Source organism: Homalodisca vitripennis, chromosome X (genome assembly GCF_021130785.1).
Source record: "Homalodisca vitripennis isolate AUS2020 chromosome X, UT_GWSS_2.1, whole genome shotgun sequence".
NCBI lineage: Eukaryota > Metazoa > Arthropoda > Insecta > Hemiptera > Cicadellidae > Homalodisca > Homalodisca vitripennis.
Window position 1 is genome coordinate 42,564,779 of NC_060215.1, and position 21,551 is coordinate 42,586,329.

The following is a 21,551-nucleotide window of genomic DNA, read 5'->3' on the forward strand; positions in this document are numbered from 1 at the left end:
TCTGATACAAGTGTTATATAGCTATGTATGAATATCTGAAGTAAAAACTTTTAAACTCTCAGCCCCACTACAGTATATATATTTTTGGTATAAACTTACCGAAAAGTGTAACAGTAACAATGAGTAAAAAAAAAAAAGATTTTAAAATAGTACAATCAACACACTAAAGATGTTGACTTTTATTTTTTCGTTACTACTAACACTGTCGGCACTTATTACTAACAAGTCATAATTATACAATTATCGTCAAAAGCAATAGAGATAAAAATGATGTTTAGATTATTACAAATTAGCCGTTCAAAGTGATGCACGATAGGCACTTGTTAACTACCGTTACTCACCGTATCTCACGCTCGAAGTGCGAGAAGTGTGTTGCAGAGGCTAGCTGTTATTGTATTTCACAACTACTACGGTTTGTACCTGGTCTCTTCATTCCGAAAAAAATACTAAGCGCAAGCTTTTTTATACTGTCTGTCAGTTGTTATTGAGAAAATACCAAAATAAATAAAAACGAAACTGAACTATGAACATGGTTCGACTACGAGTATAATTTCAGTTTAGCGCAAGTTCAAATATGCAGTACCTCGAATATTTTTTATCAATGCGGAGGCGAGTTTAAAACCCCGAGGGTACGCTAATTGTTGTGATATATTAACCATGATTAATAATTTCATATTAGACAAGAAGTCTTATTTAATAAATTCCTTAAGGACCCTGCAAAATGTAACTTTGGTAACTAGGAATAGCAACGATTTGTTAATTGTCATATAATGAGGATTTTGCAGATTAATATTTTCGTCTGGGTTGTGTGTTTGTGTTAATGTGATTGTATTCAGGTGCACTCAATTTGTATGGATGCTGGGGAAGACATGCCCACATCCCCTGCTCGAAGGAAAGGAGTCACCGGTGTGGTCAAACATGTTTGTGACCAGACACTCCCGTTGCTGAAACCACCCTATCTCACCATTATGACAGTCAGTGTTTTATCGACTTCAGTTACGTTTTTATGGTAATTTATAAGATCTTTCATTAAGTCATAAACAATAATTATCAAGTTACAGTAATCCTAAATGTTTTATTTTTACATTTCACTTACATTTCTTTCTCACCTTCATGTGAAACCAGCATCTTATTGATGAATGGCCATTATTTGTAAACTAAATTGCATCCAACTGAAAAATGATACTCCAGATTTTACAATATGACGATAATTAGTATACATGTATGAAAACATTTAAAACAAACAAGTCAGTCCACAACAGTATAAAACATTATCAGCCTATCGTGGCATAGTTGAGTATTGATGTAGTCGGAATCTGGCATTTGGAAGATTTGAACAAATAAGAAGGTTTGATGACAGTGCTGTCCCATTTCATTTAGTTTCATTTCATTTACTTTAATCTCTCCTAAATGGCTTTCATTTTATTGTTCATGGTGTGTTGGTAACATCTTAAACTGGATATTCCTTCTGAACGATATATAATGTGGTATGCATTACAGAACACATTGTGTTTTAAATAGACGAGCTTTCAATTTGAGCAATACTTTATTATTCTTAGGGTAGAAGGAAATAATGTTGAACATATTAAGGCCTCCACATAAGAGCGCATCCTCCACAGTTCATGTTTCATGTAACGGGCGATGTCGCCCAGAGTATTCTCTATATGCTTAGGCTGAAATTAATCCTTGGCGAGATCGCCAGCACCATTTTCTTAGATTGGAAACTGGTCAGCGACTTTTTAAGTGGTTTGACCCAAAGTCGTAAAATGACCTTCACAATAACTATTAAGACATATGAGAGACTAACATTTCAAATTAAGGTCGAAGATTTCGTTGTTGGTGGGTTAAATTCTGTTAATTCTCACTCTTGAAGATTTCATTGTTGTAAAATGTTGCAAATTTAAATATTCAATTTTTTTTTATATATGTAACTCAGTTTGTATTGTATTTATTTATTTTGAATATTATAGCTATGTTATTTATGTCGTTACACTAATAGCTGTGTTTAAAATTGGATTTTGTATTATAGACGTACTGACTTAATTATTAGGAAAAATAGGGCTAAGTAAATAGTGCTGGATGTAGTAAATAAAAGTATTTAACTTCATTTAATCTCTGCGTGATGTGCTTAACAAATTTGGACAATAGTATTAATAAAGAAGTCTGGTGTAATCCGATCGAGTAGGCAATATCACTATAGGCAAGCTCAGCAAATTTTGAACAACATCCTTGTTTTGTAACAAAGGTTTTAACAATTTTCTTCCAAATCTTTAAACATTTCCATAAGCATGAAAGAAAGTGAAAACAAACTTCAAATGATTGAACAACCTAAAGACCATAATTTCACATAGAAGAACTGAGTGTTCTATAATATATAATTTGTTTCAGTATAAACACAGTTCTATTATGGCTACCTGAGGTGACCAATCGCATTGCCTACTTCAAGCAAGAACATGAAGGTGATTTCTACATGTGTGAAATGATGTCTTACAATTCCAGCGTGATTTTGGATATTCATCCTTCAGAGTGTCATTCCACAATCAACACTGCTGTGTTCCTCCCCAACCTCGTCATTGCCCTCTTGAGACCATTGGCTATGGTTTTTGCCAGTATCGTATTATCCTTTATAGACAGGAAGCTTTTCTTAAGTAAGTTATTTATACATCTATCTATCTATATAACTATCACAAACATAATCTCCATTGATATCATAAACACACACACACACACACACACACACACACACACACACACACACACACACACACACACACACACACACAAACACACACACACACACAAGGCTATTTAATTATATATATATATATATATATATATATATATATATATATATATATATATTTATATATATGGTAATGGTAGCACATTCACCCGGCAAGTGAGAGATCCGGGTTCGAGTCCCGGCGGAGCAAGTCTTTTTGCGATTCAATGTTTATTGAAATAAATTAAATTCGGCTATTGCCATTTATACAAATTTAATGAATGTAAATAAAAGTCATTTGACAGGTGTTTGGTCTTCCGATCATACGTTAGTTTGGTTATTTAAAAACATATGTGAAAGAAACGGCCAAATACAAAATAATTGAATCGTAAAAAGTGAGGGCTCCGTGGTGTAATGGTAGCACATTCACCCGGCAAGTGAGAGATCCGGGTTCGAGTCCCGGCGGAGCAAGTCTTTTTGCGATTCAATGTTTATTGAAATAAATTAAATTCGGCTATTGCCATTTATACAAATTTAATGAATGTAAATAAAAGTTATTTGACAGGTGTTTGGTCTTCCGATCATACGTTAGTTTGGTTATTTAAAAACATATGTGAAAGAAACGGCCAAATACAAAATAATTGAATCGTAAAAAGTGAGGGCTCCGTGGTGTAATGGTAGCACATTCACCCGGCAAGTGAGAGATCCGGGTTCGAGTCCCAGCGGAGCAAGTCTTTTTGCGATTCAATGTTTATTGAAATAAATTATATACATATATATATATATATATATATATATATATATATGTGTGTGTGTGTGTGTGTGTGTAAAGATAAAATTAAACAAACCTTTATGCTGTTATATATATATATATATATATATATATATATATATATATATATATATATATATATATGTTATTATTGCTTGTAAACTTTAAAAAAATAATAAGTGCCAATTTTGATACGTATATAATAAATACATTGTAATTTGGACCCCGCTGACAAGTGTTGTACTTAGCGGGGCCATTGAAATGTAAGCTTTTGGAAATAAACCAATTCAATTCAATTCAATATATTTCAATATATATATGTATATATATATATATATATATATATATATATATATATATATATATATATATATATATATGGTACACTTTCCTCGTGATATTCAACAAAGAATAAGACACATTTTTATTCCATATATGGTTGTGCAATGGGAATGTTTATCCTACTATACGGTTAGTTGGTAATCCTGACTGATATTTCACTGTAGGCTATACAGTGTTGGAATCAGCTTTTTAGTAAAACATAAAAATTGTCAGACAAAGTTAGTCTAAAAATGGCTGTTTTTGACATTTTGTAAATTGACTAGCAAAATAAGATCTTAATTTAAATTTTTAAAATAATTTTTATTATTTTCTAAAACCTATTCCAAAAAAAGGCAGATAAGTCATTAAGAAATTTCTCATTTTAGTAGTTCAAAACAACAAACATAAAAGTCGATAAAAACAAATCAAAATTAATTAGCTAATAAATCAAAATCATAGATGCAATCCACAATTCTTTAATAATGCTTATCGCCGAAATACAGGAGCAATTTTTCTTCAACATTGTTAACATCCTGAGGCCAGGAATTCAATCCATGAGGCAATAAATTGAAAAAACAATTGTTGTTTTTGAGTGGATATTAACCTTAATGCACGCTGCAACTCGAAACAATGTAAATACTTATTTAGTTATTAGAATAAAGAATTAATAAGTGATTACTGTACATTCACCTTATCCATCTTTAATAAAATCAAATTTTTTCCAGTGCTGTGTTTTATAATTGGAGGCATGAGCACAATCCTGATAGTTTGGATCCCAGATGCCACAATCATTGTTATTCTCTTTGGGAGCCTGCCTCTCTTTACTGGTATATGTTACAACATAATTGCCAGTTTCATGGTTGAATTCTTCCCAACTTATATCAGGTAAAGAAACTGTAGATTACAAGTTATTGTAAATGAACCACAATAAAGAAACTAAATAGATGTTTTTGTATTTTATGCGACAGAGCTATGGCCGTATCCCTGTGTTTAATCTGTGGAAGGTTGGGTTCCATCTTGGGGTCACAGCTCTTCAGTCACCTGATAGATTCACATTGTCTGCTCCTGTTTTACCTGATAGCTGGGATGTTTTTGTGTAAGTACAATTGTGAATCCTACCAGAAGATACCTTTTAATCCTATCATGCCTGTAGGTTTACAAGTAATTAAGTATTCAGAAATTAATGTTTAACGTGTGTAATATCACTGAATTATGGTGTGGAAACTCCGTAGACTGACTAATCTCTTAAATAGATTGGTGGACTGTACACGATATTGCATTGAACATTTTATATGTTTCATACCATTTACGGTATACATGTTCATTTCAGTAGTAAAAATTCACGGAGAATCTTTCAATAACTATTTCATTCCCACACTAGTATGACTGGTTATACTAAAAGTTGTACAAGTGTTTACAAAATGTGGACATATATCTTCCTTAGCATATACAACTACAAAAGAATGGTATTACATTTCTAAAATTCTATCAGAGATGTGTAAAAACATGTAGCAAATGAGCAACTGATGATGAAGTGGCTGGAATATTTACTAAAGATTTATGAGAATAATTTTACTAGTACTATATAGCAATTTATATAGAAACAAAATAATATGGAGTATTTGTATCATTAAAATTTTAATGTCATCTTACATTAAACTTCTAAATCTTAACCTTACTGTTGCTAACATAAGTTTTGATTCTTAGCGTATCGTTTAAATTAAAACTTTGACAGGTCGCTATTTTGTACTGGATTGAGATAGAGATATATGGTTTGCGGTATTGTTCTTCTTTTACAAGGGCCTTTCATATGACAACCACTAGACTGCGGCTAAAAATGTTTATAACAATTTTTACTTATCCTTCCGATCCCATATTTTCGTAAGGAATTAAGTTCTCATATATCACAAAAAGCCATGATTTTTAGCCTTATAATGATACTCCCATTGATTTTTAAACGAAACTAAACATTTCCTTGATACCAGATCCGCACATTCAAAGCCCTCTACTTCTTTCCTTTTAACACTAATAGAGTTTATCCTAACAATGAACTGTTTTAAATTCAAAGATTATTTCTATTTACAAATCACATGTACAGCAATAGGAACACAAATGGCACCCTGTTATGTAAATCTTTTTATGGGCTTCTTTGAACAAAATTTCTTAAATACCCAAAATAAACTTCCTCTGATCTGGTATCGTTACATAAATGATATTTTCTTGATATGGCAACATGGTGAAGATCTCCTTAAAGATTTTCTACATTCCCTTAACAAATTTTCAACATTAAATATCACTTGGAAATACTCCCACACAATCATTACCTTCCTAGATGTTGATGTGTTTTTAGAATAAGGCTTTCTTAAAACAAAAATTCACGTTAAAGATACCAACATTATGAATTACTTAAATTATACTAGTTGCCATCCTACACATGTAAAAAAAGTATTCCAAAAAGTTTAGCCACTCGAGCAAAGACTTTATGTAGCAATGAGTCTGATTTCACAAATTATATTAACAAATTAACAAACACGTTCAAAATTTTAATTATCCCGACAAACTTGTAAAAAATAAAATTAATAGGACAACAAATTTTAATTACAACAAATCTTTTCCTCTAGATGAACCTAAATTTACTACCAAATTCTACCCCGGACTTAACAAAATAAACCCTATTTTTAAAACTGCTTTCCATATTCTACAGTCATCATCGGAATCTAAAGATATATTTTCAAAACCACCTAGGGTCATCTTTAGAAGACCGTCAAATCTAAAAAATATGCTAGTCCAAACCAATCTTAAACAAAACAATCGAGAGAAAATTTTTAACGGTTGTAAACCCTGTCAAAAACCACGTTGTGGTACGTGCAAAATTATGCCCTCTAGTCAAAATTTTAGTAGTAACATAACCAATAAAACGTATCCAATTAAAGGAACAATTGATTGTAATTCAAGTAATATAATATATGAGCTAAATTGTAATTTTTGTAATAAACATTATATTGGCCAAACCTCTAACCCTCTTCGTATCAGAATGACAGGTCACCGTTACAGTATTGTTCATGGAGATGACAAGCCCCTCGCTGTACATTCCAGAGAACATAATCAGGACAAAATTGAAAACTGTTATAAATTAAAAGACATCAATTTAAGGCATTGCATGCCAACGAAAATATAAATAGGGTTAATTTGAGAAGGAGCGAAAATGCTCATCAACTTGTTTTAAGATCTAAATTTCCTTTAGGTTTGAACATTCGTTAATTTCCAAAAATTTTTTACTCTTTGGTATTTCTGATGAAACATCAGCTGTGAGGTATTTTCCCCTGTTTATTATTCTATTTCAGTTCTTTTTCTTGTTTATATTTAGTTAGTTTAATGACTTAATTTTGTAAATATTTATACACTATTTGTTATCTGAAGAAGTATGCTGACATACGAAAATTCATATAAAGAGTTTACCAATATTTGGTTTTTTATTTTTATATTTTTTTGTATTTTATATATATACAGGGTGTTCACAAAGGGTATCAGGAGCAACAAACAACTGATACCTCTTAACTGCAACATGTTAGGCACTCCCGGCTTGAGCAAGCTTATCTTTTAAGTCGTCTTGCTCGCTTATAAGCTGACGGATTTCTTTGAAAAAAGGATTACTGGAATTGGTAAAAAATTTAAAATTGTTAATATAATGTGAAAATTGTATAACCTACGTAAACCAGCTGAGGCCTATCAAAATACATTATGTTTGCTGCTTCCGGCTTGTGCAAGCTTACATTTAAAGTGGTCATGCCCGCTTATTGTTTGGTGGATTTCGTTGAAACAAGTACAGGTCGAATTTGAATGAAATTTTTCAAATAGTTGGTATCTACTAATTTTCTTATAGTTATACTAGTTATTTTTTTATTTCACTTAAAGGATTTTCTACAGACGCCATTTTGTTTATATTAAAGTAAATAACACAATTATTTTTTTACTTTCCTCTCATCTGTCCAAACTATGTCCTAAATTTGGTTCCTTTAGCTTAAATAGTTTTAAAGATAATATTTTTTTTAATTAAAAATACAAAATGGTGGCTAGCGGCTAAACGAAGCATTTCTCAACCTATGTTTGTATCAATCTTTTTGTCAAATGGTGATTAATGTTAGCCACAGAAGTTTATGACACCTTGTATATACATAAATGAGATTTAAATAGCTCATATATGTTTATTTTAGTTTTTTGGTTACATTAGTTAAAAATAATAAAATATTATATACCGTTACTCAATATAGAAGTTTATTATTCTCAATGCGGTTCGTTATCAAGACGATTACATTGTTTACTGCTAAATATCCCTTAACCTTTGGTAAAACTTTGTTCAGTGACTTCAATTACTGTTGATATATAGCCTACAAAGATTTGTGTAAATCAGGCAGGCATTTAAGGTCATAAGAGGGGAAAATGTCATTGATGACTTATACTCCTCCTTCATTATCATCATCAAATACCAGTGTAAAGTATTCACCAATTTGGTTTGGGGGACATCCCAACCCTTTTCACTATAGTAATTCTTAACATCTTGAAATTTATATATCGACATTCCAGACTATTAAGAGGGAAAATAAAGTAATATGAATTGATGTTGTATCAAATTATGAAATAAAAGTCATCTTCTCACCAGAAGTGAGTACAAAGATTTTAGAAATAACTAGATATAATTGTTACTGAAATCCTTTAACACCAGTAAAGTTCTTTACAAGGCTTGTGTAAAAATTAGATAGTTATGTTCTATGTAAAGGAGTATTCTATAATTAGTCAAAGATTCATTACTTGTTCACAGGTTGTGCTCCTTTGTCGTTCTGCTTCAATTTCAACTCAAAACCCGTCCAAAATTCAAACAATCAAGATCTAGACCAAGGCAAAATTGCAGTACCAGAAAGAAAATTAGAAATAGGTTGAAATAAATTAGTTTTTTAATTTGCTTGTTTTGTTTTTAATTACCTTCTTGTATGCTATATAAAATAGTAATACATTCTTCTACATTTTTATACAAATTACTTAGTTACTAAGTATGATTTCGCTTCTAGTTTCGATAAATTGTTGTAACGTAAGTGCATGATATCGAAATATGAAAATGACTTAAAATGACAAGGCGCGCGAGATGTTGCTTGGCTGCAAGAGGTGCAGCTACTAAGTTCGAGAGAGAAAAGATTATTATACGTGACAATCAGGTTATTAATCCGTCAAGAATTTAGTTCCAAGAACATTGGATAAAACGTATGCTAACCAGTAACGAGTACCAGGTTTACGAAAATATGAATTATATAAAGTTAAACTAAATAACGGTACAATTTCATCACTGTTCTCTTTTTGTAATTGTTTTTTCTCAAAAATGGTTAGTGTTATAAAAAAGGATAAAGAATATTATTGTAGATAAATGCATGATCTATAATTTTTGTCTGGTATATTTCATCATTAAACTAACCGTTTCGCTGAAAATTTCAAAAACCCCATTTTTGCGAAATTTTACCTTGAATAAAAATGTTTGCAGACATGGGATCGATGGGGTCTTTTCACAATTTCATAAAAATTGTGTTCTTAACATCTATGAAAATTTTTAGCTTTCTGGGAATTTTTGCTAGGATCAATGTCTAAATTTACGGGACTAACCATGTCAATCAGGATTTGATCAATCGCTAATCGATTTAAATTATCGGGCCTCAACTACGATAGTTCAACTTGCGTACGCCGTCATGCTACCACACAACTTTTAACAGTAGAGGCACTCTCTGTGTCTGCTCTTACCATTGCCTTAGACTGTATTAAATAGTAAAACCAATTTTACTACGAAGCGCTAGATACAAATATAATTTTCGTTAACTACATTCATAATTTTAACTATTTCCTAATACTTGATTCTAAATTTAAAATTTGTCTTAACAGCTACTATTATGAGACCTACATTGTATATTTTATTCTATTGTTGTAGATAAGTGAAGCACGTGTGTGTGTTAAACCATCTTTTATTAAATAAATAATTCTAAATGAGGGAAGCCCTTATGGTAGAGTTCATACTGACCTCTTCTTTTGGTGTCTTATGGATTGTACCATTGTTGCGTGTTACTAGCAAATTTAGTTCGAACACTTGTGAAATATATTAAAGCTTGAGACGTGGATCGGTTTTGAACGATTTTGAATATTTTATTCGCTTTAATATAAGTTATTTAGCTTATAATCACTCTGAAAGGACCTCTAAAAGTTTATGAAAACTTTTCTCTGTGATAATTTGGTAAGCATGGAAATTCGATCGTAACTTCGTCTCCTGTTTGAGATTTGATTGGTTGTCTTGTTGCATCGTAATATGTTTTTCTGATACCATTTAGCTTTTCGAAGAAATTCTGAAGTATTTTTTCTGATTCTTTAATAATTACTGCTGTTTCGACGGTATCCTTATCTGCTTCTGGGTGGAGATATATGGCTTCTGATGGTATGGGTGGTTTAATTCCAAAGATTAGGTAGTATTGTGAATAGTTAGTGCTTGTATTTACTGCACTGTTGTAGCTGAAGACAATGTATGGTACGTTGCTGGGTGTTCTGATATGTAGTGTGGTATTCTATCAAAGTAGGACTTAGACCTTAGAGACCTCAGACTTAGTCTCTGTGAGACCTAATGTGCTTAAGTCTTTCATTACTTAGATCATTAAACAGATTCCTTGGTCATAAGTAATGTCATAAGGGTAGTCATATACTGTGCAAAAGCTTAAGTGTTGGAATAATTTTTGAGTTTGCTTGTTTGCATGGATAAGCGAAAGCCATTCGTCTTGTAGCGTGTGTTACAACTCTATTTATTTCCATAAGAGCTTGCCGTTGGCCCTATAATAAGCCTGAAATTATTCTAAAACGGTGTTGTCGATCTATGTTAGTTTGCCATAAACCAAAAATTTCAGTGTTTTAGGAATACTTTCTGCACAGGAGAGGAAATGTTTATATAATTTTTTATTATCTGTCCTAATATTTTTTTCCAATAAAATTGAGGTTTAATTTTTGAAAATGTACGTGAAGTTTACTACTGGATTGTTACTGAAAGCGTCAACTAAAGTGCTGTGTTTGTGAGGTTTGTATTAAAAAACAGTTCATAATCAACCATGTTAGGCAGAGGCGATATTTTTTTTTAGCGGAAGCATTTCGAATTTTTTGCAATACTGTACGCATGTACTCTGTAATTTACCGACTGACAGTGAATTATCTGCAATCATTTATGCAGTATGATAAAGCCACTAACTCACGCTCTCTATTGGTAAATTTTATTTCACAGTCTTTAAGTTTCCGGAAAATAAAACAAACAGTGTATTCTCTGTTATTTGATTGATCTAATTTTGATAAATATTCTCCAATATAGTTTAAGCTGTTATCTGTGTTAATAATAGTTTCTATCTTTTTTTAACTGGGCTAAAATTAGTGGATTTGTGAACAACTGTTTGATTTGGTTGAAAGTCATTTCAAATTTATCTGACCACTGAAATTTTCTTTTACTGTTATTTATAGTTTCAGTTAGTGATGTTTCCATAATTTTAAATATATTTTCTGTAGAATGCTGAAATTTCTAGGAACTAACAGACTACTTGGTGACCGGTTGTAGTTAAATTCCAAAACTGTTCCAACTGTACTTTATAGAAATGCTATGCAATGTTTCTAAACCTAATTTTCATAAATTATTCATAAAAGTAGCAAAAATCATAATCATAAAACTGATAGCAAGTTTTTAGAGTCCTGATGACAATAAATTAATGACAGGCCATTGTTGCATCAAGTTCGGTTACCAAGAGGCAATTGTTGAGGCATGATAGTATGAGGTTGATTGAAGGTATACGATACTTACCTTATTTTTAGTAGCATTAAGTTTTCTGAAATCAGCAACATGTCGTTTTTTGAGGTTTGATTGACATTTACTAAAACTATTGGCGAACTTTATTCAGCGAAATCAGGATACCACTTCATGATGTTATTTTAAATTAATGTATCGATTAGTTCGTTATTTGCCGACGTTCTTGGAGAGATAGCTACCTTGCAAAGTAGTTAGTTTACCGACTCGGAACGAGGAATTTCTTGCAATTTCACCAGTGGCAATTTTTCAGGGTCAAACTCTTCCAATTCGATAGTGAAAATGTGCAATTTATTTTTGTAAAATGTTGACCAACTTGTTTTATCGAATAAATTTAATTTGTCTCTATGATTTAGTTTAGAAGGCAATTCGATCTTGTTGGTCACTTAATTTATGGCTGGGTTATTTCGAAATGGCTATATGTTGCCAAAAATTGGAGGTGCATTTATATCCTTTGGCCTTTGAAATGTAGAACTTGCATGTGATGCTTATTTTTTTATTCTAAGGGTGACTAAGGGTCTCCACTCAATGTTTACAGAAGTATTATTGGCTGAGAATAATATGGGTTAGTCACTTTTATCTATTTGCTTATTTTCTACTAGGTCTGCTTTTATCATGGTAGCTATGCTGCTCAAACCGATCAGAAGGAGTAGAGTGATTTGGGGATATGTTTCTGGTCGAACATCGATCTTTAGTGGGAGTAATTTGTTATTAGTTTGCTTTCCTTCAAACATAAGATCATAGATGTGTACCAATAGTAATTTCTTTGATTTTTGAATTTCGTTGATGTATTATGTTGTGCATAAGATGCTGCAACATATTTTGGGTTGCGTAAACTTGTTTAATGTTATTATGATAACATTCCTTCAATATAACCATCCTGAAGACACAAAAAGAAAATATATATTGGGTCACTTCACGTGGAATTGTACACATTTGAAATAGTAATTTTGGGCCATTTTATAATCCAGCCAAATGGAAAACAGCTAGAGATAAGGACGTGAAATTGTTACTGTAGGTATGTGAACTATGATCGGAGGGGTTGTTATATTTTATATTTAGGAATTATACGAGTTATATAGTCCATGACATAGAAAATGTTACGAAAACCATATTAATTTTTTTAATTAAAAATATGTCAGTCCCTCTGGCAGGATGGTATATAAAATGTGAGGTTATTGAAATCTCAAAAACCTATTCATATAGAATCTGTGTTGATTTTTAGAAAGACGCCTCTCGCGCCTTCGGGCTGCTCATGGAGGTACGAACAGCGGCGCACTCGCTCTTCCCCCAACACCGGTCGTCCTCTTGTCCACCCTTACATCTCTATCAGTTCGTTCATTCGCTCTGCTTCTGCTCTATAAGGCTCTAGTACAAACAAACAGTTATATAACGAGGCCAGTCTCACTGAGCCTTTGGTCGTGTAAGTCGAGCATACTTGTTTTAGTTTCACCCAATTGAAAATATATGTATACAATTTTATACCAATAAGTTTCAAATAAAGAAACTGTTCAAAATATCATTAGATGTGAAGATCACAATGGACTAAATAAACTACAGTGCTTAACAACAACTCAGTGGGTTGACACAGTTTCTTTTTTGTCTAACGATGGGATGAAAAATTATTTTCTGTATGATCGCCAGTCCGCCTGTCTATTGGCTAGGCATGATAAGAATGAAATGAGCTAAGGACCTGAAGTTTTAACTGCAACCTCAGCGAGCATATTATGCGATACGAGGTGTCATGACTCCTACCTTGTTTGTATATAGAGACGCTAGAGTTCGATGATGGTGCAGTATTTCTATAGGATTTGACTGAGCGTCGTTAAAGTGTATTTATCACTAGGCTAGCAGATTTTTTCATCTGTATACCTATGGGTATCAACAATTCTTTTCTGTCGGTCTGTCTGGATATCTGTTCGCAGGGCATCTCTAGAATGAATTGAGCTATAGACATGAGTGGTCTGTTGTACGACACGTGGTGTGGAGTATTTGTCGACCCCCAGCATATAGCTGTAATAATTGTAAGACCAGACCGATAACATCTTATACGGTCTCAATCAGCCAATTTCAAATATTAAACTATCAGTAATATATATTACTTTTATTCGACACAACATTTAATGGCTTGATTGTAATAATGAACAATGAATATCATGTAATCAATTGTATAGTACTGTAGGTTAAACAACAGGGGGAGAAGATATGTTTGGTTAAATCGGTTGCATAAAAGTGAGTGTCCTCGATCCAGGTAGGCGAGTAGTTTCACCGTACCCAGGGAAGGAGGCACAGACCCCTACTATGACACCTGAGGTAGTCCGAGTAGCGAAACGCCAGCACGGTTGTATTGATAATTTCGTGTATAACGCAAGAGATGTTACGATACCTTGAACGGAGTGAGAAAGTGGTTCAGTTGAAATTGAGTAAATTTGGATCAAGGACTATTGATAGTCTAGAGGGTGCGGATGTAGTGGTCGAACCAGTGGGTCTTACCATACAGGGTGTGTATTTGGTCCAAGAATTAACGAAAGTTAATGTATAACAAATGCAAATGTATAATATTTTGCAATATATCTAGTAGAGTAGGGTTTAGTTTTGATATTTATTAGAAGACTTTTTGATAACTGTGGAAATATTTTAGAGAATTCCTATGCAAAAATCACTAGTGAACGTATCCTGCAAAAATTGGATCTGTAGTCCGATTTAACGACCACCTCTCATTGGTGAACACGTAGTGTGGTTCTGTCTGTCTGCCGTCCAGGAGCGTCCCTTACACGCCAGAACATTCAGTTGTAGAAGCTGCTCTGAAGATGTGGTCCGGTCGCGGTCACTCCATAGTCTCGTACTTCATTCTTGTTTAGTCTCATATTGGAGCTCGGCCACGTCTGCCTCAAAAAAAAGTTAACATCGGTGAGTTCGCATCTATCCTTATAAAGTGCACTCTTTATACCTCATATCTCACCCATGTCTCTTCCGGTGTAACAAGTTCTTAAATTTAAATTATGTTTACGCTCTTTCCAAATGTAACATTTTGGTTTTCTGAGTCAGCATCTATAGTTTAAACAATTTTTTGCAATCTCTCTTTCTAATTTTTACAAGTGAAAAACAAGTGTTCGGCGAAAGCTGTAAATGTAAGCTGATATGAGGTATCCCTTACGATGAATTCGAAATAGAATCGTGGAAGCAATTATTGTGATGCTATGGATAGAGACACACATGACATAGTCTTGATAGCGGATAGTCATAACCGCGGAATTCAGCAGTTACTGGAAGAGAGGATGATGTAGAGGCACCAAAGAGACGAGTAGGACTAGCTATAAAAGCGTTTGATAAAAGTGTATACGAAAGCCATTTGAAATTACCCAAGCGACAAGATGAAGTATTAGAGGAATGCAGGGACGTGTTTGCATGTGCATGTGCTATGTAGTGAGGCCAAGCCTCGGAAGTGCACATAGGCTGTAAAATGTTATCAATATGGGATATGCTAGAAGTCTAGAACAGGGGTGACCAACCTTTTTTACCCAAGGGCCACATTGTAAAGCCTTTATGGCCAGGCGGGCCAACATCCCAGGGGATTTGGAACCCCAAACAAAACGTATTGCCCGGGGTTTGTTCCAGAAATCTTGTGCAAAATATGATTTTTAAGGTTATTTGGCCCTTGTTTCCTGATTATTGTAATTTCTTATTATTTATTAGTTGTTAGGTAAAGGTTTATAATATATTATGTATTTAGGTTCTTTTAGTAGAAATAAATATAAACCCAGACTTTTGGATGTTTGCTCTAATTCTGAGGGAACAATAAAAAAGTCACCAATAAATTGAATACATTGATTTTAATTAAGCCTACTAGGATACTAGGACATACAAATTACGTGGCGAGTGGTGACCTTGAGTTGGGTAGGGGTTACAGTTGGAGGAATTTAGCTGTGCTCGTGCAGCCCTAATACTACCCTTTCAAAAAACGAACGCTATCTGTGTGGCGGGTTGCGTTTACGTGCTAGCCGCTGAGATGAAGGCGCAAGAATCTCTTACGACTTTAAACTCACGATTTCGATTTGCCGATTATTATTCACACATACGTTATTTTCAAAAACACGTTAAACAACAATATAACAACTGAAAAACAAGGATAAGTCCTATTATTGTTATTATTTGGTATTCTCTTATTATTTAATTTACAATCACTTCAATAATATTTAATGCTTAGAATATAGTTTTCTAATAACAAATGTTACTTACAATGATTGTTTTTTCATTGGAGTTCTTCAATTCCACTCAAGTTGTCCTCCTCTTCTGGGTCACTGTCACTGCTGTCTGTATCCGAACCAACTGATATAATAAGGGATTCTATAATATTGTCAATCTGGGGTTTTGCGGCTGCATAGTCCCTTTCGATTTTCTCTACGTGCTTGCACTTTACTGACCACTCTTCTGCGCCCATACTTGATATCTTGTCTTCGCATATAGCTTTAGCTTGATACATAGTGAAAGATGTATTTCTCATAACCACATGATGTTGACTTCGGCCCAAATTAACTCAATGGGATTGAGGTCTGGGTGGTAGGGCGGAAGTCGTAAGATGTCATGATCCTGTAGTTGAACAGTTTCGTCCAAGGCGTACCGGACATGCCTTGGTTTATATAGCTGCACAAGTTTGTAGAGTTCAGGATAAAAGGATATCGTAGCAGAATGGTATTCCGTTTTTTGAAAGCCACACCTTCATATGTTGCTTCCTACTTTTTGAAGTAGAAGCTTTATCAATTTGTATGTTATGGTAGGGCGCGTTATCGAATACTAGTACTGAATTTGGTTCTAAATTCGGTAACACTTTTTCTTTTATCCACTTCATAAAAATGTCCCCATTCACATTGTCGTGGTAGTCTCCACTATGGTTGCTTGCTTTCCAACATGTAAAAGCATTGGGGAAGAACCCTTTCTCTCCATCCGCATGGATAAAATTATTAGTCTCTCGCCCTTGGAAATCGGCACGTGTAACCCTTCATTTGAGCCATTTGACCAAGTTTGGTTAGATACGTGAGACGATAGTATATAAGATTCGTCTAAATAAATTATGGGGCGTCCTTGCTCCCTGTAATTTTTCAACGCTCTCAAGTATGTTATCCTCTTCTCTCGGATTTCTGGCATTTCAATTAATAATTTCCTATTGTTTGCCGTCCTTCTCCAAGTAAATTCCAGGTCCTTTAATACTCACCTAAAACTTTTCTTACAACCCTGGAAATATATTTTGTCCCTTTGCGCCTCCCTCAAAAGTTTTGCAGTCGGTATTCGATGTTCTTCAACATGGAAATTGTCAACTATTCTACGTCGTTGACGGTTTTTGTTTGGTGTAGTAAAAATTGCCTCACCTATGTTACTAACCTTCAACTTGTTAAGTTAACTGTTTATTTTAGTCACAACTCGCTCTGACGCTCCAGTTGCTGCAGCAGTTCTTTGGCGAGCCTTTGACAACGGAATTTTAACAGTTTGATGGTCTGCCTCTTCCTTCATAAATGAATAAACATTACTCACAATTTCGCGAGCCTGACTATGAATAGGCTTTTGACTTTAACTCAACAGACATTATCGGTAAAAGCGAAGCACAAGCTAAACTCAGCACTGTCACAAAACAGACTGATTGTGGCGAGTGCGATGAGTTATTTGGGCCAATACGATTCCTGAACGGAGGATTTTAACCATGAGTCAAAGGAAATGTTTTCGGGACGCAGCGCATAATGCTACCCCGCCACCCCTCCCGCCCATCACCACACACTCCAGGTCACGCACCACCGTGAAGTTAGCGTCACTTTATCGTCCAGACCGTCTAGTGCATCAATGTTGCAGTCATCAATCTGAAGGCGTTAACAAAAATTCAAAAACTGAGATAAATTGTATAATACTAATTATAAAAACGATCTTTCACAAAATCAACACAGTTTTTTCTATTTATTACTTTCCACAAAGGTTTCCCATTAAATGTGTCATGAATAAAAATCCCAAATATAATACCTAAGTAAACCGTAGGAATGTATCGTAAAATGGACGTCCTCTAATAAATGCCACTCCTGAGACTTAACCAAACAAGTGCCCGCAATGGAACTTTGTACACAGATGCTCTGTAAGCTGAACTTTAATATACCAACGTCAAAAAGGTGGTGTCGGCCGTCAGAGGTCCTATCGTCTAAATTAAATGCACCGTTAGACGGGGCGTTCTCGTATAAAAGTCGCTCCTGAGACTAAACCAAACAAGTGCCCGCAATGAAACTTTGTACACAGATGCTCTGTAAGCTGAACTATAATATACCAACGTCAAATAGGTGGTGTCGGCCGTCAGAGGTCCTATCGTCAAAATTAAATGCACGGTTAGACGGGCGTTCTCGTATAAAAGTCACTCCTGAGACTTAACCAAACAAGTGCCCGCAATGGAACTTTGTACACAGATGCTCTGTAAGCTGAACTTTAATATACCAACGTGAAATAGGTGGTGTCGGCCGTCAGAGGTCCTATCGTCAAAATTAAATGCACAGTTAGACGGGCGTTCTCGTATAAAAGTCACTCCTGAGACTTAACCAAACAAGTGCCCGCAATGAAACTTTGTACACAGATGCTCTGTAAGCTGAACTTTAATATACCAACGTCAAAAAGGTGGTGTCGGCCGTCAGAGGTCCTATCGTCTAAATTAAATGCACCGTTAGACGGGGCGTTCTCGTATAAAAGTCGCTCCTGAGACTAAACCAAACAAGTGCCCGCAATGAAACTTTGTACACAGATGCTCTGTAAGCTGAACTTTAATATACCAACGTCAAATAGGTGGTGTCGGCCGTCAGAGGTCCTATCGTCAAAATTAAATGCACGGTTAGACGGGCGTTCTCGTATAAAAGTCACTCCTGAGACTTAACCAAACAAGTGCCCGCAATGGAACTTTGTACACAGATGCTCTGTAAGCTGAACTTTAATATACCAACGTCAAAAAGGTGGTGTCGGCCGTCAGAGGTCCTATCGTCGAAATTAAATGCACCGTTAGACGAGGCGTTCTTGTATAAAAGTCGCTCCTGAGACTAAACCAAACAAGTGCTATTGTGTAGACTTATCTCTTTACCCAATACCCCTCACGGAATTTCTGAGAATAGTTTTATAACCCTTACACGTAATTTCATTAGACACATTCAGAAGGGACACGCAAACTCGAGACCGGTTGCCATAAACCTATTGTCTGGTAATGACACCATTTCGAGGAAGGAACCACCTCACCCGAGCCTTTACCTGAGACTACCTCACTGTTAATTCTGTTGTAGTTAAAATATTTGTTCCATTCCATTATTTGAACGTTGATTAATTTGAACTGTAAAAATCATGCAATGCTAACAAACATCTTTGTACAACTTATACATGAAATTAACAAATCGATTACATGGAATAGTAGGCTAATCACGCCAAACATTCTACGTAACAATATACCATATATGACGCCAGGGACTCGCTTATTGGAGAAAGAAAACGTATTATAAGTTTTTAATATTAAAGCTCGTATGCATTAAACAGAGGTAAACATCAATTTAATACTAACAAATGACCATTATAATTTTCAAAATAGACAAATAGAATGAATAACATGATAATGATGCATTGACTTAAGAGAAAAAATCCTTCTAGAAGTTCTATATTTTTAGAATTGATAATATAATTAAATGGCGGTACCATTACATCAACTCATAGAAATAGTAATACCATTGAAGCATTCATTTCATATTGACTATGTTTAATAAGTCATAAATTGCAAACCTAAAACATGTGGTTTTAACGCACAAACCTCGGAAATTGTTTGCTGCTTAAAATACAAAGTATGACCTCAATATTGGCTTTATATTATAATATGCGTCAGATACGTTTGATAACATACTGTATCGTTGAACTTAATATTTTAGTGCGGAAATATCAAAATACACGTTATTGGCATAAGAATGTATATTTAGAATCTCCTTAAAAATCGAATGGAAAACTACAAATCTGTTTCTGTATACAAAACGTAACACGCGTACGTTCTTACTGTAATTTACTGGAGATTATATAACAACTCCAGATATCTTAACTACACTGAGGGCAGTTTCCCACTGGGGCATCAAAGAGTAGAGGAAAGGTTTATTTTTTACTCATAAATTTAATGTTAATGCCAATTTAAACGTGTTTTAGTTTCTATACGATTCTAAACGTTTAGTAGTGTAAAAGACCCAACACTGATATTGCAAATATAAAAATAGGGTCGTTGAGATAACGATTCGTAGAGTAAAAGAGCTGCCCCCCAAATAAAAGATCCTTCTGAGACTAAACCAAACAAGTGCCCGCAATGAAACTTTGTACACAGATGCTCTGTAAGCTGAACTTTAATATACCAACGTGAAATAGGTGGTATCGGCCGTCAGAGGTCCTATCGTCAAAATTAAATGCACGGTTAGACGGGCGTTCTCGTATAAAAGTCACTCCTGAGACTTAACCAAACAAGTGCCCGCAATGAAACTTTGTACACAGATGCTCTGTAAGCTGAACTTTAATATACCAACGTCAAAAAGGTGGTGTCGGCCGTCAGAGGTCCTATCGTCGAAATTAAATGCACCGTTAGACGGGGCGTTCTCGTATAAAAGTCGCTCCTGAGACTAAACCAAACAAGTGCCCGCAATAAAACTTTGTACACAGATGCTCTGTAAGCTGAACTTTAATGTACCAACGTCAAATAGGTGGTGTCGGCCGTCAGAGGTCCTATCGTCAAAATTAAATGCACGGTTAGACGGGCGTTCTCGTATAAAAGTCACTCCTGAGACTTAACCAAACAAGTGCCCGCAATGGAACTTTGTACACAGATGCTCTGTAAGCTGAACTTTAATATACCAACGTCAAAAAGGTGGTGTCGGCCGTCAGAGGTCCTATCGTCGAAATTAAATGCACCGTTAGACGGGGCGTTCTCGTATAAAAGTCGCTCCTGAGACTAAACCAAACAAGTGCCCGCAATGAAACTTTGTACACAGATGCTCTGTAAGCTGAACTTTAATATACCAACGTCAAATAGGTGGTGTCGGCCGTCAGAGGTCCTATCGTCAAAATTAAATGCACGGTTAGACGGGCGTTCTCGTATAAAAGTCACTCCTGAGACTTAACCAAACAAGTGCCCGCAATGAAACTTTGTACACAGATGCTCTGTAAGCCGAACTTTAATATACCAACGTCAAATAGGTGGTGTCGGCCGTCAGAGGTCCTATCGTCAAAATTAAATGCACCGTTAGACGGGGCGTTCTCGTATAAAAGTCGCTCCTGAGACTAAACCAAACAAGTGCCCGCAATGAAACTTTGTACACAGATGCTCTGTAAGCTGAACTTTAATATACCAACGTCAAATAGGTGGTGTCGGCCGTCAGAGGTCCTATCGTCAAAATTAAATGCACGGTTAGACGGGCGTTCTCGTATAAAAGTCACTCCTGAGACTTAACCAAACAAGTGCCCGCAATGAAACTTTGTACACAGATGCTCTGTAAGCTGAACTTTAATATACCAACGTCAAATAGGTGGTGTCGGCCGTCAGAGGTCCTATCGTCAAAATTAAATGCACGGTTAGACGGACGTTCTCGTATAAAAGTCACTCCTGAGACTTAACCAAACAAGTGCCCGCAATGAAACTTTGTACACAGATGCTCTGTAAGCTGAACTTTAATATACCAACGTCAAAAAGGTGGTGTCGGCCGTCAGAGGTCCTATCGTCGAAATTAAATGCACCGTTAGACGGGGCGTTCTCGTATAAAAGTCGCTCCTGAGACTAAACCAAACAAGTGCCCGCAATGAAACTTTGTACACAGATGCTCTGTAAGCTGAACTTTAATATACCAACGTCA

The 21,551-nt window shown here is 34.8% G+C and overlaps 1 protein-coding gene across 2 annotated transcripts in view; it reads left to right on the forward strand.

Annotated features, from left to right (window-relative positions):
• Window positions 1-8,775, forward strand: part of LOC124368964 (synaptic vesicle glycoprotein 2B-like) — a 35,842-nt gene extending 27,067 nt beyond the window's left edge. For both annotated transcript variants that reach the window (XM_046826542.1, XM_046826541.1), the window contains 5 exons: window positions 837-1,009; window positions 2,389-2,648; window positions 4,541-4,700; window positions 4,784-4,911; window positions 8,635-8,775. In XM_046826542.1, coding sequence (XP_046682498.1) covers window positions 837-1,009; window positions 2,389-2,648; window positions 4,541-4,700; window positions 4,784-4,911; window positions 8,635-8,753 — 840 coding nt within the window. In that variant the 3' untranslated portion in view covers window positions 8,754-8,775. The remainder of the gene's footprint in view (window positions 1-836; window positions 1,010-2,388; window positions 2,649-4,540; window positions 4,701-4,783; window positions 4,912-8,634) is intronic.
• Window positions 8,776-21,551: the final 12,776 nt, after the last annotated feature.